Source organism: Podarcis pityusensis (genome assembly GCF_964106645.2).
Source record: "Podarcis pityusensis genome assembly, chromosome: 8".
NCBI lineage: Eukaryota > Metazoa > Chordata > Lepidosauria > Squamata > Lacertidae > Podarcis > Podarcis pityusensis.
In genome coordinates, this window is record NC_138033.1 from 6,332,171 (window position 1) to 6,357,669 (window position 25,499).

At 47.6% G+C, this 25,499-nt stretch overlaps 1 protein-coding gene across 12 annotated transcripts in view; it reads left to right on the forward strand.

The window, feature by feature from the left end:
* The window catches only part of RYR1 (ryanodine receptor 1), a 204,767-nt gene that overhangs the window by 74,407 nt on the left and 104,861 nt on the right, over nucleotides 1–25,499 (forward strand). For all 12 annotated transcript variants that reach the window (XM_081018547.1, XM_081018554.1, XM_081018555.1 and 9 more), the window contains 12 exons: nucleotides 1,664–1,811; nucleotides 2,705–2,907; nucleotides 4,501–4,675; nucleotides 5,750–5,958; nucleotides 10,550–10,932; nucleotides 13,060–13,192; nucleotides 13,509–13,669; nucleotides 14,670–14,835; nucleotides 16,121–16,207; nucleotides 17,270–17,496; nucleotides 20,330–21,254; nucleotides 22,570–22,770. In XM_081018547.1, the coding sequence (XP_080874673.1) occupies nucleotides 1,664–1,811; nucleotides 2,705–2,907; nucleotides 4,501–4,675; nucleotides 5,750–5,958; nucleotides 10,550–10,932; nucleotides 13,060–13,192; nucleotides 13,509–13,669; nucleotides 14,670–14,835; nucleotides 16,121–16,207; nucleotides 17,270–17,496; nucleotides 20,330–21,254; nucleotides 22,570–22,770 (3,018 nt within the window). The remainder of the gene's footprint in view (nucleotides 1–1,663; nucleotides 1,812–2,704; nucleotides 2,908–4,500; nucleotides 4,676–5,749; nucleotides 5,959–10,549; nucleotides 10,933–13,059; nucleotides 13,193–13,508; nucleotides 13,670–14,669; nucleotides 14,836–16,120; nucleotides 16,208–17,269; nucleotides 17,497–20,329; nucleotides 21,255–22,569; nucleotides 22,771–25,499) is intronic.

Below are 25,499 nucleotides of genomic sequence, written 5' to 3' on the forward strand. Positions count from 1 at the left end.
CGGGATCACATTCACCCAGTGCTTTACCAACTGCACTGGCTCCCGATGGAGTACAGGGTCAGGTTTAAGGTGCTGGTTTTGACCTTTAAAGCCCTATGCAGCCTAGGACCCACGTACCTACGGGACCGCCTCTCCTGGTATGCCCCGCAGAGGACCTTAAGGTCCACAAATGACAACATTTTGAAGGTCCCAAGTCGCAAGGTGGTTAGATTGGTCTCAACTAGGGCCAGGGCCTTTTCAGGACTGGCCCCGACTTGGTGGAACGCTCTGTCACCAGAGACCAGGGCCCTGCGGGACTTGACATCTTTCCGCAGGGCCTGCAAGATGGAGCTGTTATGCCTGGCCTTTGGTTTGGACTCAGTCTGACCCTTATGTTTCCCTCTCCTTATGGTTTTGATCTATGGGCTATTATTAAAATGAGGCTGCATTTTAAATTGTATTTTTAACCTGTATTTTAAATTGTTTTTTTTCCCCTCCCCTATTATTTTTTTATTGTAATTTTGCTGGTGTTAGCCGCCCTGAGCCTGGCTCTGGCTGGGGAGGGCAGGGTATAAATTTAAAAAAAGAAAAGAAAGAAAAATGTAATGGCCATTGTGTCACAGGAGTCAGATGTTCTGACTTAAGACAGAAAGAGAAGCTGAGAGCCAGGATTCCTGAGTCCTATTCTGCTCCTTCCACCTTTCTAGTCAGGCATACTTTGCTCAACATAAAGGATACCTGTGTTTATGTTGTGTGGCGTATACCAGGGATGGGGAACCTTCTTGGCTCAGTGGGCCAGATGGTTTTCTCCACCCATCCAACTTTCCTGCCTGTCCTCTGATGTCATGATGACGTCAGGTGACTAATAGGGGTGCGATCCAGTCCACCCATCAAAGCTGAGCTGTGGGCTGGGAGAGGGATCTGCTTCGACAGCACGTTCCCTGCACCGGTGAAGCAGCACCCGGCAGGATTGATCCCTCCCTTCACCCACCCGTCAGTTGACATCACCTGCGGATGCCAGCTGATGGACAGGTGGGTGTGGTTTTCATAGCTGTCAAATGTCCCTTATTTGAAGGGACAGTCCCTTATTCCAGCGCCATGTCCCGCTGCTGTCCCTTATTGATGGATGTCCCTTAAATGTCCCTTAAATGATGTCCCTTAAATTTCAAAGGAAGCAGCTCCTCTCCCTCCCTCCCTGCTGGCCAGGGAGGAGGGAGGCTCCAACTGTGTTGCTTGGCTGTGTTGCTCACCCAATAAGAAGTCTAAGAACGACTGGGGGGTGGAGCTTGCATGCCTTGTGTGTGGCTAGTTAATGCAAGCTGAGGGGGTTTTTGAATGCTGGATGCCATTTTGTTGCACGTGCTGCTGCAAACTTTGCAGTGCAAAGCCAGGCCGGGGAGCCATCTTAAGTTGAGGCTGCATAGGCCTTGTGGTGCATGTGATTCAGATTCTATTCAGTTGAACCTCTGGTTACAAAGTTGGTTGGACAGTGTTCTCGAAGCTACCAGCATGAGTTTGACCAGACTGCAGGAGGACAGGAAGACTGGAGTGCCTGGAACAGGTGAGGCTGCAGGTCCCTTATTTTGGCTGCTGGTCCCTTATTTTCAAATCTGTAAGTTGACAGCTATGGGTTTTGGGAAACGGGCCTGTCTTATGTGTGTGTTTTGTGCTGTGCCCTTCTTAGGACATCAAAAACAAACGCAACCCCCGCCTGGTGCCCTACAGCCTGCTAGATGAGCGGACGAAAAAAACGAACCGGGACAGCCTGCGCGAAGCGGTCCGCACCCTAATCGGCTATGGATACAACATCGAACCACCAGACCAGGAAGCCAGTGAGCGTCCTTCTGCTTCCCTGAGTTTGCTCGTCTGCCAGTCTTAGTGGGAGAGCTGATAAGAGCAGGCAGTACAGCTAGGAGAGGCACACAGGCCTGTCTGGCTAATGAGACAGTTATTAAAAGCTGTGCTCTCGGTGCCTTTGGAGCCTAGGTGGTTGGTGGCTGGGGGCAGAGCCTTTTGGGTGGTGGTGCCTCATTTACGGAAAACCCTTCCAGAATTATTTGTTTGACGCCACCGCTCCTCTCTTTTCAATGACAGCTTTAGATGATTTTAGTTGCCTGGGCATTTGATGAACTCATATGAGCTTCTTCTGTTTATTTATTGCTGCTATACAATTGCAGGGATATTATAAGCAACCTTTGGGGGAGGCACATTTGAGCTGGAAAGGCAAAGGTTTAGAATGTTTTCAGATCATATTTCAAATAAATAAATGTAGCAGATTGTGCTACCTGAGACTGCAGAAGAGTGGAATTGCAGGTTTGCTTTCCCTGTATTTCTTTTTAAACCTCCTTATGCACAAAATCCCCAAATTCAAAGAGGAGGCATTCTAACCCAGTTTTCTTCCTGGCACGCTAGTTTTCTATGTGCATTACCTTTCTGCTTGCAGAAGCTGGCATGCAAAAACAAGTTTAAGCTAAAATCTTGTCCCGGACATGCTCGTGTTCCAAATATGGGGAAGTTCTGATGTCAGGGAGAACAATCTGGACTCCCATCTGCAGCTTGGAGTTGTACAATCTCAGATACTCAGGGCTATGTGATCCATCTGAACGTGTGACTGGGCTCTCTGCCTAGAGGAGAGTGAACAGAACAGGGTGCCACAGCCTGTAGATCTGTAAGTAGGCAACATCACCACTGTATCTCCTCACTTCTTCCTGGGACTCCTCAACAGGTCAGGAGCTGACCAAGGGCCGATCAGAGAAGGTCCGCATTTTCCGCGCCGAACAGTTCTACGCAGTGAAGTCAGGCAAATGGTACTTTGAATTTGAGGCCGTCACAACGGGAGAGATGCGAGTAGGCTGGGCACGACCCAACGTGCGGCCTGACGTGGAACTGGGAGCGGATGAGCTTTCCTACGTTTTCAACGGACACCGGGTGAGTCAGAGGGGATGAACTACGGCCTCATTTGCACCATACGTTCAAAGCTCTGTGATGCCACTTTAGAATAGAATCGTAGGATTGTAGCATTGGGAGGGACCCCGAGGGTCCTCTAGTCCAGCCCCCTGTGGTGCTTTAAACAGTCGTGGCTTCCCCCAAAGAATTCTGGGAGCTGTAGTTTGTTAGAGGCGCTGAGAATTATTAGGAGGCTCCCTATTCTCTCAGAGGTACTTTTTCTAGAGCTGCTTGGAAGAGTGACTGACAGTTAAAACACTCTGGAAATTGTGGCTCTTTGACCTAGGCCTAGGGGCCGGATCTGGCCCAATCATATTCTAAATCCTGCCCATGGACGGTCTGGGAATCAGTGTGTTTTTACATGAGTAGAATGTTGTTATGTACTGAAGTTCTCATCCTGGGCCAGCAGGGGGATACTGTAGATAGTTCAGGTCCACATATGCAAATAAGGGATCGAAAGTGACATTCAGTGATTGGATAGTTACAGAAAGTTGTTACAGTTACGTTGTAGTGGAGCTCTATATAAGCAGGCTGGCTGAACCCTTCAGTTCAGTTCTGTTCTGGCCTGTGAATAAACAAGAGCTGTTTGAAGAATCGCTGTGTCGTCTGATATGTTCACCCACAACTTAACACTGGCGACAAGGATGGGATCGATTTAAAATGCTCCTCTGGGTTATTTGTGAGGCATAGGAATTCATTCATTTTTTTCCCAAAATATAGTCCAGCCCCCCACAAGGTCTGAGGGACAGTGGACCAGCCCCCTGCTGAAAAAGTTTGCTGACCCCCTGCTCTTTGAGGTGAACGGGGTCTTCCAACAACTCTCCACACCCTTAGCTCCCAGAATTCTTTAGGGGAAGCCATAACTGTTTAAAATTGTATCATGTGGTTTTAAATGTGTGTCATACGTGGTCCAAGTAAGACTATTCCCCCATTTAGTTCACTGTTGTCCACACTGACAGGCAACAGCCCTTCAGAATTGCAAGCAGGGGTCTCTCCCAAATTCTACCTTAAGTTGCCTTTCAGGGTCTTAACAAATGGCAGGTCCCACAATTCCTTGGGGAAAGCCGTGACGACTGTTTTAAAGTGCTGTCGGAGCTCTTTAAATGTATGCTACACCCATAGCTGTCAAGCGTCCCTTATTTGGTGGGACAGTCCCTTATCCCAGCGCCATGTCCCACTGCTGTCCCTTATTGATGATGTCCCTTAAATAAGCTACTGAAGGTAATGGGGCCCTTTCTATGTCCAGCTGTCCTTTGTCAACAACAAATCGTTGCTGTTTTTTTGTGTTGAATATATGCTATATGGTAATTTATGGACCTAATAGGTACCTAAAGCCATTTGCACGCAACAAAATGTGTATTTTATCAAAGTAATTGTTGATCCCTTATTTTGGCTGCTGATCCATTATTTTCGAGACTGCTGGTCCCTTATTTTCAAATCTGTAAGTTGACAGCTATGGCTGCACCCCCCTCATCCTGGGGGGTGGACCCCGCTAGCCAAGTCCTGCTTTGTGTCTCCCCTTCCTGCTACCTGTTACCTGATCCTTCCCCCCTTTTCCAACCTCCTATCCTTCAGGGCCAGCGCTGGCACGTGGGCAGCGAGCCTTTTGGCCGGCCGTGGCAACCGGGGGACGTGGTGGGCTGCATGATAGACCTCACCGACAACAATATCATGTTCACGCTCAATGGGGAGATGCTGATCAGCGATTCGGGGTCGGAGTTGGCCTTCAAAGATATTGAGATCGGGGATGGTAAGTAGAGGACTCAGGTTCTCTCTCTCTCTATCTCTCTCTCTTGCTCATGGGCCACATGAAGAACTTGCAGGGTTTCTTTGTCAGCTACAAGGAGAATAGAACACTCTAGTGCAGCGGTTCCCAACCTGTGGGTCCCCAGATGTTGTTGGACTACAATTCCCATCATCCCTGAGCTCTGACCTTGCTAACTAGGGGTGATGGGAGTTGTAGTTCAACAACATCTGGGGACCCACAGGATGAGAAAGGCTGCTCTAGTGCATGGGTAGGCAAACTAAGGCCCGGGGTCCAGATCTGGTGGTTTACCAAAAAATGGTTCACCAAAAGTGGTCAAGATATTAACTGATATACATGAAATTTCATATATAGCTATATAATCCCTAGCGTAGTAAAATAAGACCTTTTGGAGCCGGCCTTTTTAAAAAAAAAGTTTTTTATGAACCGCCCTAGTAGGACGCGGGTGGCGCTGTGGGTTAAACCACTGAGCCTAGGGCTTGCCGATCAGAAGGTTGGCGGTTCGAATCCCCGTGATGGGGTGAGCTCCAGTTGTTCAGTCCCTGCTCCTGCCAACCTAGCAGTTCGAAAACACGTCAAAGTGCAAGTAGATAAGTAGGTACCGCTCTGGCGGGAAGGTAAACGGCGTTTCCGTGCGCTGCTCTGGTTCGCCAGAAGTGGCTTAGTCATGCTGGCCACATGACCCGGAAGCTGTACGCCAGCTCCCTCGGCCAAGAAAGCGAGATGAGCACCGCAACCCCAGAGACATCTGCGACTGGACTTAATGGTCAGGGGTCCCTTTACCTTTACCTTTAGTAGGGCAATAATTGTTCCTTGATAATTTGTTACACCCCTTCATGATGGTACCTGGGGCGGATTTCCCCGCCGCCCCCTGTTCCTACATCCCTGGATGCAGAACTTAGCGCCCAGCCCGGTACCAAATTCTGTGCTTGTGTCTTTCCTTGAGCCGTGCAATAATTAACATTAATCCAAAGCAGCTCTGGGACAGACCGATGGGCTCTAGTGATGGGCACCAAGAAAATTGGTTTTTTAATTCCCTCCCCCCGTGTGGCTTTGCAGGTTTCATCCCGGTGTGCAGCTTGGGCTTGTCCCAGGTGGGGCGCCTCAACCTGGGCCAAGATGTCAGCAGCCTCCGCTACTTCACCATCTGCGGCCTGCAAGAAGGCTTTGAGCCCTTCGCCATCAACATGAAGCGGGACATCACCATGTGGTTCAGCAAGAGCCTGCCCCAGTTCTCCACGGTGCCCACGGAGCACCCTCATTATGAGGTGAGCTTTGCCACGCTTGCGCGAACTGAGGCCTGGGGGGGGGGAGGGACACCCCAGAGAGACGGGATTTGCAGAGCGATGCCTGCAGATAACATTCTAGAACACTCTAGAACATTCTAGAACATTCTAGAAGCCCAGTTTGTGAGGAAAAGAGCGAACACTTCCTTCGCCTCACTTCCGAGGGCATACTTTGGCAGAATGAAAGCTTGGAGGGTGGGAATGCGAGGGAACTTGAGGAATGATTTTTTTCCAAATTTATTTCATTTAAATGCTTTATTATTTAAGTATATAATTAAATAATATAATATATTATTATAAATATATTTATATATATATTTATACATTTTTATTAGTTTTTTTAACAAATCATTTCCAACAATCATATAGCATAACTTCTTATCTTATACAATATTTTAGACTTCCATCAACACCTCTGATGATTTTCCGTTCTTTATCACTTATTCTGCATTTCTTAATTTCTCTTTTACTCTTAATTATCATTAACTAATAATTCTCCTCATAGTCTTTCTTGCAATATTTCAAATAGTCCTCCTTACAGAACTTCTTGCAGTCCTACTAGCATAATCTGTTCATTACAATTGCTTTTCAAATAGTTCATATATTTACTCCAGTCTTCTAAGAATCTCTGGTCCCGCAGGTTTCAAATCCGTCTTGTTAATTTGTCCAATTCTGCATAGTCCATAAATGCTTTATTATTCATTTTCCATATATATATATACAACACGTAGTCGTCTTCATTTCAGTGATTCCAATAAAAATATACAAAAGATACATACAATTTCAACTACACGAGCCTATGACATCCAATCCTCTCCATATTTTCCTTTATGTTAAACATCTTGCTTTAATTTATCATTACTATTTTGTAAAAATTCTCTTTTCTATTTCAATATCACATTCCATCATATGTATTTTAATGTCTTTTTTTAATTGATTTATCATCAACCTATGTACCAAACACATAACCATACAAAGCAATAGCAGAACCACACATGGAGAATATTCAGTTTTTTAAAAAGCAAATTGCAGAGATGTGGTAACATAGAACCAAAATTATAAGGAGAGCCTATTTAGCCCAGTCATGATGAGGAGTGAGTTCATGGGGTGGCGAAACCTACCGGAAAAATAAGAAACCAAGATAACAAACTTTTTATAAAAGAATGGAAGTGGTTCGTTGAATATTTACAAACAAACTGCAAACAGATAAGAACACTGGCAGGATTATTGTAATAACCTGCAGTTTTATAAGAGTATATATTTAAAGCGGATGAATAAATGAAACAAATTAATTTGGATATGCAGAAGGTATTAAAAATAAATTTAAGGAACCGCAGAAAGAGGGGGAAGGAAGTCAGGTTTTGAAATGTTAAAATGACTGTGGAATCATTAAAATGTATAAAACTGAAAATCATAAATAAAATAAAATAAAATAAAATAATAAAAAAGTGAGTCATTGGAGGAGTGCTTATATGGCCGTCCCTATTTATATATATATAATTTAAAAAATGGAGGCCAGTCCACTTCAAAATTTGAACCCTGTGAGGAAGATAAGAGGGAGGTTGGTTTCTGAGGTAAATGTAAGGAGAGACAGAGGAAGATTCCAGGCTTGTTGCCTCAACATGGAGAGACAACGTGAGGGAGAAGACCCTTAAGGTATATGACAAAGCCATGTTGTAGCCTTATGAGGCTTTGCCCTCGGGTGGGGAAAATATTGCGCCTGGGAAAGGGAAGTGGGAGTCAACACACACTCAAGGAATAGTTTCGGAGAAAAGGCTTTTATTTCTACCATCCATGAACTGGTAGAAGGAGCAAGTGTGATAAGTCACAAAAAGCACGCACGAGTTCACAATCATGTGCACAAGCATATATACCCCTTTCCAGTTCCCTCCTCCTTTCTCCTCCCTCAGGAGTCCTGCCCCATGTTGAGGTTCCTGAGCATGTACAGAAAGCTGTCTTGGGACTATTGGACTCTTCCCAGGAAAGGGGGAATGAGAAGCCGAGGGGGTTTTCAGCATGTTCAGATACGTTTCAATCTCTTGTTCTGGCATGGTTCCCGGACAGAAAGCAAGTTGCAATGTGGTTCTTTAGCAAGGCCAGAAGACATGAGAAAGGCCTGAGAAACAATGGACTGTTCTCTACCTTTGTTACAGCAGAGCGGAATGTTTCTGATGCTTAGCTGCTGAGAAAATGATTTTGAAAAGTTTTGAGAAGCTTTGAGCCTGCTTTGGTGGGGGGGGGTGACTTCGGACCTAGGTGGGGTCACCTGTCCTCACCTTCCTTCAATGTTGGGGAAAAGGGACCAGGACCTTGGAGGATAAAGGAACTGGCGTTGTTATGGAGCTCCAGAGAGAGGCAAATAGTGGCATGCACAGAGTGGGCGGCAGTGAGGAGGCAGGGGAGAGAGGGAAGCAGCCATGTCTGCTTGGCAAGAGTAGCACTGAGCCAGAGCTACCAAGGGGATACTACTACTACTACTAAAGGTAAAGGTAAAGGGACCCCTGACCATTAGGTCCAGTCATGGCCGACTCTGGGGTTGCAGTGCTCATCTTGCTTTACTGGCCGAGGGAGCCAGCGTACAGCCTCCGGGTCATGTGGCCAGCACGACTAAGCCGCTTCTGGCGAACCAGAGCAGCGCACGGAAACGCCGTTTAGCTTCCCGCCAGAGTGGTACCTATTTATCTACTTGCACTTTTTGGGGTGCTTTCGAACTGCTAGGTTGGCAGGAGCAGGGACAGAGCAACAGGAGCTCACCCCGTCACGGGGATTCGAACTGCCGACCTTCTGATCAGCAAGCCCTAGGCTCTGTGGTTTCACCCACAGCGCCACCCGCATCCCACTACTACTACTACTACTAATAATAATAATAATAATTAATAATACAATGGTACCTTGGGTTACATACACTTCAGGTTACATATGCTTCAGGTTACAGACTCTGCTAACCCAGAAATAGTACCTCGGGTTAAGAACTTTGCTTCAGGATGGGAACAGAAATCATGCGGCGGCGGCGCGGCAGCAGCAGGAGGCCCCATTAGCTAAAGTGGTGCTTCAGGTTAAGAACAGTTTCAGGTTAAGAACAGACTAATTAAGTACATAACCCGAGGTACCACTGTAATAATTTATTATTTGTACCCCGCCCACCTGGCTGGGTTTCCCCAGCCACTCTGGCCGGCTTCCAAAAAAGATTAAAAATACATTAAAATGTCACACATTAAAAGCTTCCCTGAACAGGGCTGCCTTCAGATGTCTTCTAAATGTCAGGTAGTTGTTTATGTCTTTGACATCTGATGGGAGGCTGTTCCACAGGGCGGGCGCCACCACCGAGAAGACCCTCTGCCTGGTTCCCTGTAGCTTTGCTTCTCGCAGTGAGGGAACCGCCAGAAGGCCGTCAGGAGATGGACCCCGGTGTCCGGGCTGAACGATGGGGGTGGAGAGACCCACGTCTGAGCCACCCATTTTATATATATATAAAATGTTATTATTATTAATTGACATCCAAGGATATCATACACAATCTTAAATACACATACAAAGAAAAGGTAAAACTAATAATAATAATAATAATAACCTTAAATAATTACAGTGGTGTTGTTTGTTGTTTAGTCGTTTAGTCGTGTCCGACTCTTTGTGACCCCATGGACCAGAGCATGCCAGGCACTCCTGTCTTCCACTGCCTCCCGCAGTTTGGTCAAACTCATGCTGGTAGCTTTGAGAACACTGTCCAACCATCTCGTCCTCTGTCGTCCCCTTCTCCTTGTGCCCTCCATCTTTCCCAACATCCCAATTACAGTGGTACCTCAGGTTAAGTACTTAATTCGTTCTGGGGGTCCATTCTTAACCTGAAACTGTTCTTAACCTGAAGCACCACTTTAGCTAATGGGGCCTCCCGCTGCTGCTGCACCACCGGAGCACAATTTCTGTTCTCATCCTGAAGCAAAGTTCTTAACCCGAGGTACTATTTCTCGGTTAGCGGAGTCTGTAACCTGAAACGTATGTAACCCGAGGTACCACTGTATACAGTTAAATATTGATTTAAACTAGTACTTATACGTGCTCTTTTCTTATACTTTCTAACTAAACAAAAATAAACCAAAGTAAAAATCGAATAAACTAAATTATGTCAAAATAGACTTCCCGATGTAAGTTACATTTACAGCATTGAATGTACTTATACTTCTTCGCTTACTCTTACTATATTTTCTCATACTTTCTTAGAACATATTGTACCATTTTTCCTTATTTAATAATATTTAATTTACACAAGGGTCATTTAAACGCTGCCATAGATGTGTCATTATATTTTTGTATTTTTGTAGGTATTTCTTAAACATATCCCATTTTTGCATAAATGATTGTTTTGTATTTCCCCTTAATCTATTTGTCAGTTGAGCCATTTCTGCATATTCTGCCATTCCCTTACGGTTGGTACTTTCTGAGGGCTCATCTAGACTTCCTTTTGTTCCGCGTTTCTAGGCACAGAACCAGGTAAGGATGCGGATTTGGTTGCAAGTGACTTGTGCGAAAGAGAAACCGTAAGGTGAACCCGTGCCGCCCTGTGCTCCATTTTCAGGTGTCCCGGATCGACGGCACCGTGGACAACCCTCCGTGCTTGAAGATGACACACCGGACGTTCGGCTCGCAGAACGCCGTGGTAGAGCTCCTCTTCCTTCGGCTCAGCATGCCCGTGGAGTTCGATGAGAAGTTCAAGGTCACGGCGGGCACCACTCCCCTCACGCACGCCCTCACCATCCCCGAGGACGAGGTCAAGGACGTCGACCTCGACTCGGAATACGAGCAGCTGAAGAAAACCGCCAGCCCCAAGGAGGCCGAAGAGGCCGAGAAGGAGAAGCAAGGCTCCGCTCCGCCAGGCGCTCCTAAGGAGCCCCCCAAGGAGGCCTCCAAGGCCGAGAACGAAAAGGATGCTTCGACGGAAAAGGGCAAGACCAAGCGAGGGTGAGGGCTGGGTTGGGGCATGGGGAGGAAAAGCTTCTTGCCCGTTGCAGGTGCTCACCTGGGGAGAGTGGGGAGCACCCCACTGACCTCAGATGGCTTTCCTTCAGCACCTTCTTGCCTGTGTTATTACCGTATTTTTTGCTCTATAAGACGCACCAGACCATAAGACACACCTAGTTTTTGGAAGAGGAAAACAAGAAAAATATATTCTGAATCCCATAAGCCAGGACTGCAAGCGCAGCGATCCCACTTGCTGTCCTGGCTTATGGGGTAGCCACGCGCAGCCTCTCCCAGGCAGCGGGATGAAGGCTCCCTTTGCCCAGAAGAGGCTGTGCGCGGCTGTGCCAGAAGCCAGGACAGCTAGCGGGATCGCAGCTCAGCGATCCCGCTGGCCGTCCTGGCTTATGGGATAGCCGCGTGCAGCCTCTCCCGGGCAAGAGGAGCCTTCATCCTCTTGGGGGCTTTTCCCCGAGCAGGGAGAAGGGCAGCCCTTCTCCCTCCTCGGGGAAAAGCCCCCAAGAGCCGCACACATGCTCCATGCGGCTCTTTAAAGGGAGCGCTGAGCAGAGCCTCCCGCCTGCACTCGCTCCATAAGACGCACACACATTTCCCCTTTTTAGGAGGGGAAAAGTGCGTCTTATAGAGCGAAAAATACGGTACATTTATATCCCAACTTTGCTCCAAAGAACATGCAGCAGCATGCTTGGCTTCCCATGAGACTGCCACCTCATCCCTCCCTCCCCCATTTAATTCAGATTTACCCTTTATGTGGCACGTTTGTTTTATATATCGGATTTTCTGAAGGAATGGCAAATCTCTATCAAATGGGAAGATAATATAGGATGGGCTTCCAAACCAACTGCTTAAGGCGATTTTTAAAACAGTTAGAAGCACAAAACCGCAGGTCGTTGTTTTACTTTTAAACCGCTTTTTCTGCAAGTAAATCTGTGCTCAAAGCAGTTCAGAAACTAAACGAAGTGATGCAATAATTATACACCGTGAGCCATATAATGTCACTGCAACACAACGCTACAAAATTAATAATCATTAATTAACGGTTCATTTGACATATAAAAACATGTAACTGAACAGTACAGCTCACTAATAGATCAAGTCAACATTTCATGAAGCAGCTCCTTTCTGAAGGCTCCTAGGGCTGGAGGGTGGGGCAAGCCAGGGGAGAAAGCTATGCCCTGGTGTCCAGCACAGAGTCACTGACCCCCTCACCGCATTTAAAAGAAGACTAAAACCCTAACAGGTGGACATTGGTTTTTAAGACCCATTTGTCCTACTAGGAAATCCTGTTTGAACAAGCATGTCTTCAGCTGTTTCCGGAAAGTGCAGTTAGTGAGTGCTTGTCGCGTCTGAACAGGAATGCTATTCTGCAGAACAGGGGTCAGCCATGCTAAAAGCCCTGTTCTGAGTTACTGTGGAGTTCAGTTTATTTATTAAAGTTAGGAACTTTTAGGAGAAACTACTGGACATATGGGGGACGCTGGTGGCACTGTGGGTTAAACCACAGAGCCTAGGACTTGCCAGTCAGAAGGCTGGCGGTTCTAATCCCCGCGACGGGGTGAGCTCCCGTTGCTCGGTCCCAGCTCCTGCCAACCTAGCAGTTTGAAAGCATGTCAAAGTGCAAGTAGATAAATAGGTACCGCTCCGGTGGGAAGGTAAACGGCGTTTCCGTGCACTGCCCTTGTTCACCAGAAGCGGCTTAGTCATGCTGGCCACATGACCCGGAAGCTGTACGCCTGCTCCCTAAGCCAGTAAAGCGAGATGAGCGCCGCAACCCCAGAGTCGGCCACGACTGGACCTAACGGTCAGGGGTCCCTTTACCTTTACCTTACCGGCCATATGAGCATGATGGCATGTGGGTAGTACTGTGCAAAACATTCATGTGTAAGCAGCGACAAGGCCCCAGTGCGCTGCTGTGTGAAAGTGCCTCTTGCGTGTTTAAACAATGTGGTCCAATGCAGATTGATTCAGAAGTAAGTCCCATTCAGGTCAGTAATGCACTTTAATCCAAGGAAAGCAAAGATGGCAGCCTTGGAGAGAATGAGGTCTGGTTATTTGGATGCAGCGCCAGCTTCCGTTTCTGACCATGCTCCCTCTCTCCCACGTCTCCAGTTTCCTGTTCAAAGCCAAGAAAGCCACCACTTTCATCAGCCCTCCTCCAGTCGTCCCCACCGTACCTCGGCTGGAAGAGGAGGTGGTTCCAGATAACCGAGATGACCCCGAGATCATCATGAACACCACAACGGTAACAAGGACTTGGCTCTTTGTGAGGCTTGACATGCAATCTCTTGATAGAAGCAGAGATTCCTCCTTTACTTTGGGGTGCTCAGGTGTGCTTTGCTACATGTCGAGGGCATCTTTTTTCTGGGTGGGGCTAAAGCACAATTCACGGACCAGTTTCAGAGCATGCGGCCTTCTCCCAGAGATGGGATGCTTGGGGAAATGTTTTGAGTTCAAAAATCCTGTGCATAGCTCCTCTCTTTCTTCAACTTGCACCATAGGAGGAATTGCTTCCTAGCTTAAGCAAACCACAGTTTGTCATTAGGCCTTTCTCCTTACAGTATTACTACTCAGTTCGGATCTTTGCGGGCCAGGAGCCTACCTGTGTCTGGGTAGGCTGGGTCACACCTGACTACCACCAGCACGACATGAACTTTGACCTCACCAAGGTGCGCAACGTCACTGTCACCATGGGTGATGACAAAGGAAACATCCACGACAGGTGAGAGCTAGCCGGGTTCCCTTTGCCTTGTGAGTCTGTCATAAACATTTCCTCAGGCCTGTGTTTTTGTTGATTGGGAGTGAAGGTTGAAAGGTCTGACAGAGATAAAACAAGGACCTCAAATGCTCATCCATAAATGTTTATAAAAGGACTGATCTGTAGCCTTATTAGACTTTACCGACTGGTGGGGTCTGCGTTGTTCCCGGGAGGGAGGAAGGAAGTCAAATGACACCGAGGTTGATTCAGAGAAAGAGTTTATTCTGCTCTCCGGATAGCAGAAGGCACTTGCGTGGTCAGTCCACAGCAAGTCCAAAGAAATGAGAGATTTCATGCAGTATATATATCCTCCAGGCACCCTCTCCCCCCTTCCCCAGGAATCCAACCACGTCAGCTTATACATGCAGGTTGACATCACGGATGTTCCTGCTCTGGTACTCTTAACCATAAAAGGGTTTCCTCTTCCTGTACTCTTGACCATAAAAGGGTGTTCCTGTTCCTGTTCCTATACTCTTATCTTGGAGCAAGAGGTCACCAACTCCTGGCGCCATTCCCGGGTGGCTGACAAGGTCTGTGCCTCAGTGTAAGATAAGACCCAGATGCCTCATCCCTGCTCCACTTTGGAATGGACAAGGCCATTCATTAGGCGTCACGGACTGATAAAGGAGAGAGCTTTGAGCACTTGTTTATACAGCTGGGTTTTGGCTCAAGAGCTCAAGTTAAATCATTTTAGAAATGCTCCCTTGGAGAAGGAAAAAATGTGGATTTGTGGGCCCGTTTCAGACTGACTGCCCAGTCAGGTTTTAGGTTTTGGGAACCCATTCCTTCACTCCGCCAAAAGGATGAGCACAAAAAGAGGCTACAGACAAGAGGGGTGATGAGAATTGCAGTTCAGCAACATGTGGAGGGCACCAGGTTGGGGAAGCCTTGCTTTCCAGGGCTTAGTGGTACCTCAAGAAGGTCTTGGTCAGAAGGACTCTTCAACTGTTTCTCCCTTTCGTAGCATCAAGCGAAGCAGTTGCTACATGGTGTGGGGAGGGGACTTCGTCTCCAGTACCCAGCAGACTCGGGTCAGCACCGTGGACCTGGTGATTGGCTGCCTCGTTGACCTGGCAACTGGCCTCATGACCTTTACAGCCAACGGGAAAGAGGTCAACACTTTCTTCCAGGTGAGTGGGGCACCTTCTGGGTGGAAGGGCAGAACACATTTTTCAGGACACTGTGGAGTACAGAGAGGTGGTCATCATACAGTGCATATTTAATTTAAGGAACTTGCCGCCACAAGGTGTGGGGATGGATGCTGGCTTTAGATAGTCTTTAAATGGGATTTTAAAATAGTTGTGAAACTGTTGATAAGGATAACTTAATGCAACCTCCATTTTCAACCTCCAACCACCGACACTGGAGACACACAAGAGGGGAATTGTTGGCTGGAGCTTCTATATTCTCCTTTGAGGCTCTCAGAAAACAGTCCTCTTTCTAGAGCATGGTCAAGGATGCCTGTTATATGCACCTGCCATGTTCTGAACCGATGCAAGCTTCAGCCAGGTTGAAAGTTGCCAACCCTTCCAGCAAAGGTTGTGAGTGGACAATATAATCCTCTGTCTCCAGACTACATCCTCCAGGCTTGTGGAGAACTACAGAGCCTTTAAGGCCCAACCCTCTGCCCTAAAGGCGGGCAACTCTTCTCTCTCCCATACACTGCCTCCTGGTGTGTTCCCTGCACCACCAGACTGGTGATGTGCAGTTGGAAGCATCTGGTTCTTCATGGGAAGGTGTCCGTGAGGGTTCAGGCTCTGGCCCAATAGACTGTGATGCTCTTAGAGATTTCTCTGGGGGCTCCTATCCCTCAGCCTGAGGTACAGTGGATCGCTGCTAGATTCAGGGGCTGTGAAACCACCAATTTTAAGGGTTCTCCAACGCCACAGACTTAAACTACTTTACCTGGTGTGTATGATTTAGCGTAATGGCCAAAAATGTCAGGCGTATGTGCGTGTCAGAGACTGCAGGACCAATACTCTCTGAATTGCTTGAATGTAGTTACAAAAAATAAAAAATAAACTGCCCTGAAATACTTGATAAAAGCTGGTATATATAATTGTTTTAAATACATTAAAAATAAACAAAACAAAACAAAACAAAAATTCCTTCCAGTAGCACCTTGAAGACTAACTAACTTAGCTGGTCTCTAAGGTACTACTGGAAGGATTTTTTTTATTATTTTTATTTTATTTTATTTATTTTATTTTGTTTCAACTATGGCAGACCAACATGGCTACCTACCTGTAACTAAAAATAAACAAAATATTGACCTGACTCAGCATCCTGGCAAAAGGGTACTAGGCATCCTTGCAATGCCACAATTCCCAGCATTCATTGAGAGAAAAAGTTACAAGTTGAAACCTTTTTCCTATGTGTTTTACTGCGTCATCTTACACACCTGTCGCACTGCAGGTGGAGCCAAACACGAAGCTGTTTCCTGCTGTCGTTGCCCTCCCAACAAGCCAGAACGTAATCCAGTTTGAACTGGGCAAGCTGAAGGTAAGGCCCAAACCGCCAAATAGTATTGTTTTTGCATACATCTCAATCGCTGAGCCATGAGGGACTCTAAGGGTTCCAACCCTTATCCAGGGTTCGGTTTCCTTGAAATGAAGGTGAATGGAGACTGTGGTGTCTTCATGATATATGGTTGCATTTGCATATCAATACAACCTTAGCAGGGCATATTGGTGGGGCTGTGGGTTAAACCACAGAGCCTAGGACTTGCTGATCAGAAGGTCGGTGGTTCGAATCCCCGCGACGGGGTGAGCACCCGTTGCTCAGTCCCTGCTCCTGCCAACCTAGCAGTCCGAAAGCACGTCAAAGTGCAAGTAGATAAATAGGTACCGCTCCGGCGGGAAGGTAAATGGCGTTTCCGTGCGCTGCTCTGGTTCGCCAGAAGCGGCTTAGTCATGCTGGCCACACAACCCGGAAGGTGTACGCCGGCTCCCTTGGCCAATAAAGCGAGATGAGCGCTGCAACTCTAGAGTCGGTCACGACTGGACCTAATGGTCAGGGGTCCCTTTACCTTTACTTTTTTACATAGAATGTAATGCATAGAATGGAAGACCTCACAGCATTAACAACCCAACAGATCTTGCCTCCACATTAAGTTCCCAGACCATAGCTCTGGGTACAGCACAGAGTAAGGCAAGCCTTTGTGTCTCCAGCTTCCAGCATCAGCCCAAACCTTCTCACAAACAGCATCCACCTGCTGTTCTCCATCCTAGGATCACATGGCATCCAGCCAGATGAGGTGGGAGAAGGCCCATCCTTTTGTTTCTATAGCAACAGGGCAACTTATTTAGCCATATAAAAGGAAGTACTTAGCTGGCCAGCTGAGGGCATTATCTTAACAAAGAAACGAGTCTGACTGGCTCAGTTCCTTCTTCTGCTAGATTCTAACCTGCACTGCATACTGGGTCACAGGCTTGGAAGGGAGCCACAGATATCCAAACTGACCTCCCCTCAAAACTGTAACAGTATTTTAGAACGGAGGGAAGCTTGCAGTTGTGACATTCAGAGTGACCACATTCTTCTGTCTCCCTTCTCCTCCCCTGGCAGAACATCATGCCCATCTCAGCTGCCATGTTCCGCAGTGAGCGGAAGAACCCGGAACCCCAGTGCCCCCCACGGCTTGCCATTCAGATGCTGACACCGATGACCTGGAGCCGTATGCCCAATGAGTTCCTGCGGGTGGAAGTTGCCCGTTTCAGCGACCGGCATGGGTGGATGGTTGAGTGTACAGAGCCTAACATCATGATGGCCCTCCACATTCCAGAGGAAAGCCGGTGAGTCTCCTATAAGCCCCTGTAGGAATTACAGCTGAGCTCTACCAAGTCCTAAGGCAGATTAGCCATTTCAGCACCGTGGAGAGCTCCTAATGAGCCACCTTGCTCCCGCAAAGGGCTGGAAGAAAATGGAGACCTTTTGAGCATATCTCGTCCCGCTCACCTTTCAGAAGTCACATGCCCACTGTTCATTTGAAGCAGGGGGCTCTCTTGGTAGTTCCACCACCTTCAGAAGTTTGGGGTAGTGGTGACCCTGGAGAGGATGTGGCAGCCCTAAGTCATGGAATTCATTCCCTACAAAGGTGCGTCTGGCACCTTAACTATACACCTTTTGGCCTAGGACTTGCTGATCAGAAGGTCGGTGGTTCGAATCCCCGTGATGGGGTGAGCTCCTGTTGCTCGGTCCCTGCTCCTGCCAACCTAGCAGCTCGAAAGCACGTCAAAGTGCAAGTAGATAAATAGGTACCGCTCCGGCGGGAAGGTAAACGGCGTTTCCATGCGCTGCTCTGGTTCGCCAGAAGCGGCTTAGTCATGCTGGCCACATGACCCGGAAGCTGTACGCCGGCTCCCTTGGCCAATAAAGCGAGATGAGCGCCGCAACCCCAGAGTCGGCCACGACTGGACCTAATGGTCAGGGGTCCCTTTACCTTTACCTTAAAGATGCACCTCTTTACACTGGCATTGGCCTCCTGAAGTATGAATTTTCAGGACCTACTTATTCCTGTTACTGTAATTTATTTTAATACTATTTTTAATACCGACTTTTAAGTGGTTGCAACCTGCCCTGGGACCTGCTGGTGAAAAGCAGGAACAACAACAATGATGATATAAAATGAGGATAATGTGTACACCAAACTACGAGCACTCTGAGTTACAGTGGTACCTTGGGTTACATACGCTTCAGGTTACATACGCTTCAGGTTACAGACTCCGCTAACCCAGAAATAGTACCTCGGGTTAAGAACTTTGCTTCAGGATGAGAACAGAAATCGTGTTTTGGCGGCGCGGCGGCAGCAGGAGGCCCCATTAGCTAAAGTGGTGCTTCAGGTTAAGAACAGTTTCAGGTTAAGAATGGACCTCCAGAACGAATTAAGTACTTAACCCAAGGTACCACTGTATTTCCTCATCTGAAAAGCACGTGAAAAGACGCCCTGTTAAGAAAATATAAAGAGGAAAGAAAGTGTTAAGATTATCATCATGCGTGGTTACAGACCCATGTTAAGCCTATTATATTAATAGTTCAGCCTTTGCATCTGTTTTGCTCTATTTTGTTTTCAACTTGTACTTACCTTAAAAAAATCATAGGGAGGTATCTAATAATAATACTAGTAGTAGGAGTAGTAGTAGTGGTGGTGGTGGTGGTGCTGGGAATTGTAGCTCCATGAGGGATAAACTACACTTCCCATGACTCATTTGGAGAAGCTATGTGCTTTGAAAGCACGTCAAAAGTGCAAGTAGATAAATACCGTATTTTTCGCTCGATAACACGCACCTGACCATAACACGCACATAGTTTTTAGAGGAGGAAAACAAGAAAAAAAAATTCTGAATGAAACAGTGAATGTATCATTTTTGTGCTTCATGCTGTGGCCACAGACATGTGATTTGACGGTGAGTTTGGGGTAGCCCAATGCAAAGATCCTGAGAATCCATGTGGATCTGTGCTTTGTAACCACGTTTTTGCACCATTGCAGCCCCAGGCAACAGTGGGTGCGTGATTTTTTTGGTGCAGGCTGTAGCCATGGACATGCTATGTGATCTGATGGTGAATTTGGGGTGACCCAATGCAAAGATCCTGAGGATCCATGTGGATCCGTGCTTTGTAACCACATTTTTGCACCACTACAGCCCTGTTTTTGCATCAGATCATTGCTATGTGATCTGATGGTGAATTTGGGGTGACCCAATGCAAAGATCCTGAGAATCCATGTGGATCCGTGCTTTGTAACCACGTTTTAAGTGGGGAGGGAAGGAAAAACATAGAAGGGACAAGGAGTACAGAGAGGGCTGTGCGGAGAAGCAGCTGGCTAAGAATGCAGGAGAGGGGTTTTACCGGAGGGAGGAAAGGAAGGCAAAAGTTCCCCCCACGCACCCACCCAAGCCAGCCAGCTCTCTCTCCCCCCCCCCCCACCTGCATGTTGCAGCACCGGAGCACGGAGAGGAATTAGAAGGAAGGACGCTCTGCTTTCCCCTCTGCTTGCCTGGAGGGGAGGGGTTTTCTATGCTCTTTGTTCCGTTTGAGCAAACACAGTAACAAACAGAAGCGGGTGGGCAGTAAGACCCTGAGGCAGAATGCAGGAAAGCAGCAGCTTCCTCTTTTCAAGGCTTCCCTTCTCCGGACGATTGATATTTGTCTGATTTTTGCCTTCACTCGCGCCTGTCGGCTCCAGGGACCACACATTCGCTCAATAACACGCGCAGACATTTCCCCTTACTTTTTAGGAGAAAAAATCTGCGTGTTATAGAGGGAAAAATACGGTAGGTACCACTCCGGCGGGAAGGTAAACGGCGTTTCCGTGTGCTGCTCTGGTTCACCAGAAGCGGCTTAGTCCTGCTGGCCACATGACCCGGAAGCTGTACGCCGGCTCCCTCGGCCAATAAAGCGAGATAAGCGCCGCAACCCCAGAGTCGGTCACGACTGGACCTAGTGGTCAGGGGTCCCTTTACCTTTACCTTTATGTACTTTAAATGTAAGGTGTAGATGCAGCCCTAGGCTCAGCTGTCTTGTGGAGAACTAGAGCTTTTTCAAAAAGATGGTGCCCAGGCCTGGAGGACAGGGCACTTCCTGCCACACAGTGCTCTCTCATTCCTCTCTTCTGACTCCCCTTCACAGGTGCATAGACATCCTGGAGCTTTCAGAGCGCCTGGACCTGCTGAAATTCCACTCGCATACCCTGAAGCTGTACTGCGCCGTCTGCGCCTTGGGCAACAACCGGGTGGCGCATGCCCTGTGCAGCCACGTGGACGAGTCTCAGCTGCTGTACACCATTGAGAGCAACCACCTGCCTGGCCTTCTGCGCAGCGGCTACTACGACCTGCTCATCGGCATGCACCTGGAGTCCGCCAAGCGCTCCCGCCTCATGATGAACAGCGAGTTCATCGTCCCCATGACGGACGAGACCAAGAGCATCACGCTCTTCCCGGCCGGCACCAAGAAGCCCGGCCTGCCCGGGGTGGGCATGAGCACCTGCTTGCGCCCGCCGCTGCACTTTGTGGACACCTGCTTCGTCAGTAACAGCAAGGAGCTGTACCAGCTGAGCCCGTCCATCCCCTTGGACGTGCTGAAGGTGAAGGCCATCAACATGCTGACCGAGGCCGTCCAGGACGGCGGGCAGCACACCCGCGACCCCGTCGGGGGCAGCGTAGAGTTCCAGTTCGTGCCGGTCCTCAAGCTGATCTGCACCCTCCTCATCATGGGCGTCTTTGAGGACGAGGACGTGCGCCACATCCTCAAGATGATCGAGCCGAACGTCTTCGTGGAGCCCAAGGAGGAGGAAGAGGCAGCAGCGGATGCTGAGGAGGGAGGGGAAGAGCAAGTGCCCACGGCGGAGGAAGAGGAGGAGATGGCGGCAGCGGAGGAAGAAGACGAAGAGGGGGCGGAGAAAGAGGCCGGAGGGGGGAAGAAGGAAGACGTGGAGGGAGGCGAGAAGAGGGAGCTGAAAGCCATCGAGGCCGGGGAAGCGGAAGCCAAGGAGGATGAGGAAGGGTTGGAGGAAGGCCTGCTGCAGATGAAACTTCCTGAATCTGTCAAGCTGCAGGTAAAGGGTGTGGCTTTGGGGTTTTGTCCCTCCAGATCACCCAGCCTCTGTGGTCCTTCAACCGTGGCTTCCCAGCCATCTTATTCCCACTGTCAGAGTCGGTTAGCTCCATTTCCTGTCCAAACAATGGACCACACACTTTTAACAGGATCAAGGGCATCTTGTTCTTGACATCTTGACTGGTCACTTTTACGAATAGGATGCTGGACTAGATGGGCCATTGGCCTGATTCATAAGGACTCTTCTTGTGTTCTAGGGAGGAATGAAAGGAGCATGAGGCGAACGCTTGTGTTTGGATGGGTGTGAGGTCTTCATGTGTGAGATTGAATGGATGGTGGCTGCAGCGGTTGTGCTTCTGTGACCATGTGAGAAAGCAAGAGTGTGTTTTGGGTTGTACCCAACTGAGTTTTAACTTGGAGCGGATGCTCTGAAATTAATGAACATTCTATTTCATTCCACTGGGTCTGAGCTCAGTTGGAGACAACCCTCGTTGGGTTGGCTCTGGCTCCACTCATGGGCTGCCCACTTTTAATGGGGAAGGGACATCTAGTCCTCGTGGCCACTGTGAGAACAGGATGCTGGACCTGATGGCCATTGGCCTGATCCAGGGCTCTTGTTATTTAACATCCTGAGCCAGCTCTGTGAGGTCACCCTGAAAGACCCATCTCTGTGTGGTCCACCTCCTTTGAGGCCACTCCATGTCCCATCTCCAGTTGGTATGTACAATTGTTGTCGTTTAGTCGTGTCCGACTCTTTGGACCAGAGCACGCCAGGCACTCCTGTCTTCCATTGCCTCCCGCAGTTTGGTCAAACTCATGCTGGTAGCTTCGAGAACACTGTCCAGCCATCTCGTCCTCCGTCGTCCCCTTCTTCTGCCCTCCATCTTTCCCAGCATCAGGGTCTTTTCCAGGGAGTCTTCTCTTCTCATGAGGTGGCCAAAGTCTTGGAGCCTCAGCTTCAGGATCTGTCCTTCCAGTGAGCACTCAGGGCTGATTTCCTTCAGAATGGAGAGGTTTGATCTTCTTGCAGTCCATGGGACTCTCAAGAGTCTCCTCCAGCACCAGAATTCAAAAGCATCCATTCTTTGGCGATCAGCCTTCTTGATGGTCCAGCTCTCACTTCCATACATCACTACTGGGAAAACCATAGCTTTAACTATACGGACCTTTGTTGGCAAGGTGATGTCTCTGCTTTTTAAGATGCTAAGCCCCAAACCTCCTCCTCTCTCCTTCGCAGTCCTTTCCACCCAGCCCAGGTGACTGTGGCTCCTCCCCCCAATGTGCTGACTCCTCTCTCTCCCTCCCTCTTCCCACAGATGTGCAACCTGCTGCAGTTCTTCTGCGACCGCGAGCTGCAGCACCGTGTGGAAGCCATCATCGCTTTCTCGGAGCGCTATGTGGACAACCTGCAGACCAACCAGCGCCAGCGCTATAACACTCTCATGCAGGCCTTCACCATGTCCGCCGCAGAGACGGCCCGGCGCACCCGAGAGTTCCGCTCCCCTCCTCAGGAGCAGGTACTGGAGAGGGGGCAATGGGGAGAGCTAAAGGGGGTGGCTAGGCAGGGCGTCAGCCAGTGAAGAAGTACAACTTCCTGTAATGCCTCTTTGTCAAAAGCTGATAATATTCTCTTTTTTTTTTTTAATAATATTTATTACTTTTCCAACAATTTAAACACACACAAGAAATGAAAAGGAAAAAAAAAAACAATACAATGCAATACGAAAACACTACATAACACATTAACAAACAAAACAAAAACAATTTAAAAGACATCAAACAATTTCAATATCTTATCTTTCATTCACTTATTTCAGTGACCTCCTCACACCTCCCTTTTTGTTTTCCACTTCTGTTGATTGTTTCAGCAATTCCTTTCCATCTTCCTCTGCTTTCTATCCTTTAATTATCTTAACAGATCCTAACCTTATTTTTCCCTTTAATACTCTATTGATCTATTTATACTTAATTCCTTATAACATTTCTACTAAAGCCATATAACTTCATTCCAACATTTTTCTAACATTCATTAATTTTACAATATTTCTGTAAATAGTCTTTAAACTTTTTCCAGTCTTCTTCCACCGACTCTTCTCCCTGGTCTCGGATTCTGCCAGTCATTTCCGCCAGTTCCATATAGTCCATCAACTTCATCTGCCATTCTTCCCGAGTGGGTAAATCTTGTGTCTTCCAATACTTCGCGATAAGTATTCTTGCTGCTGTTGTTGCATACATAAAAAAAGTTCTATCCTTCTTTGACACCAATTGGCCAACCATGCCCAGGAGAAAGGCCTCTGGTTTCTTCAGGAAGGTATATTTTAATACCTTTTTCATTTCATTATAAATCATCTCCCAGAATGTCTTAATCCTTGGGCATGTCCACCAAAGGTGAAAGAATGTACCTTCAGTCTCAGTACATTTCCAACATTTATTGTCTGGCAAATGGTAAATTTTTGCAAGCTTGACTGGTGTCACGTACCACCTATAAATCATTTTCATTAAATTTTCTCTTAGGGCATTACATGCCATAAATTTCATACCTGTGGTCCATAACTGTTCCCAGTCGGCCATCATTATGTTATGTCCAACATCTTGTGCCCATTTAATCATACCTGATTTCACCATTTCATCCTGAGTGTTCCATTTCAACAGCAAGTTATACATTCTTGACAAATTCTTGATTTTTGGATCTAACAATTCTGTTTCCAATTTTGATTTTTCCACCTAGAAACCAACTTTTTTGTCCAAATTGTATGCCTCCATTATTTGGTAATAATGGAGCCAATCTCGTACTCTGTTTTTCAATTTTTCAAAGCTCTGCAATTTTAATCTGTCTCCATCTTGTTCCAGAATTTCCCAATATTTCGGCCATTTGGCCTCCATATTGAGTTTTTTCTGTGCCTTCGCTTCCATTGGTGACAACCATCTTGGGGTTTTCTTTTCTAACAAATCCTTACAAAAGCCGATAATATTCTCACACAGCACTCCAGAATATTATTATTCTTCATTATTTATTGTATAATACTTTCACTGACCACCTCGCTGAGGAAATCCTGGGTGAGTTTGAAAGCCCTGGTGCTAGCCTCTGATTGATATAGCAGAAGCAAATTGAAATAACAGAAGCAAATTAAGTTTCATTTTGGGATTCAGAACTGGGAGTCTGAAGGGCCCTGCCCTGCTTCTCTCCACCTGGCTTGGATTGGGGCCTGACAGGCTCCATAAAGAGTGCTGCTGCTGCTGCTGCTGCTGCTGCTGCTGCTGCTGCTGCTTGGCAGAGAAGGCTCCCTTATTGGGTTTTTTTTTTTATCTATGTCATTTAAATTGTGATTGATATTACAGTGGTACCTCTGGATGCGAATGGGATCCGTTCCGGAGCCCCGTTCGCATCCTGAAGGAAACGCAACCCGCGTCCGCACGTCCGGCGATTCGCCGCTTCCGCACATGCGTGTGACGTCATTTTGAGCACCTGCGCATGCGTGAGCGGCGAAACCCGGAAGTAACGCGCTCTGTTACTCCCGGGTCACCGCAGAGCGCAACCCGGACATGCTCAACCCAAAGCTACTTCAACCCGAGGTACGACTGTAATGTTGTATTAGATTTCGATTTTATGATTTATGCGGAAATTGTTTTCCATTTGGTTGGTACTTTTTTATTTGTTTATTGTTTATGACTTTTGTTATGTCGGTAATTATGTAAATCTTGTCATGCTGTAAGCCGCCTTGAGCATTGTTTTTACTATGGAAAGGCGGCATACAAATAAAATGATGAATGATGAATGAATGAAGTTCTCACTGTCAGTGGCCTACAGTGCAGCACTTGATGTTTTGCTGGTCTGCTAAATTTGTATCGTGAACAACTATTGGTTTACTGAGAGCAAGGGAAAGTTTATTCTAATGCACAGCCTTTCCCAACCTGATGCCCTCCAGATGTGACGAGCTGTAACTCCTATCAGCCCCAGGCAGTTGTAGTGCAAAACATCTGGAGGGCACCAGGTTGGGGAAGACTGGCATAGTACATTCAACAGGAAAGGCCCGGATTCTCTGCTTAGCAGCATTCATCACTTAACTCCAGCATGATGCTAGGTCAGCCTTTCTCAACCTGCGGGTCCCCAGATGTTGTTGAACTACAGCTCCCATCACCCCTAGCTAGCAAGGCCATAGCTCAGGGATGATGGGAGTTGTAGTCCAACAACATCTGGGGACGCACAGGTTGCGAAAGGCTGTGCTAGGTGCTGTACGGAGCATGG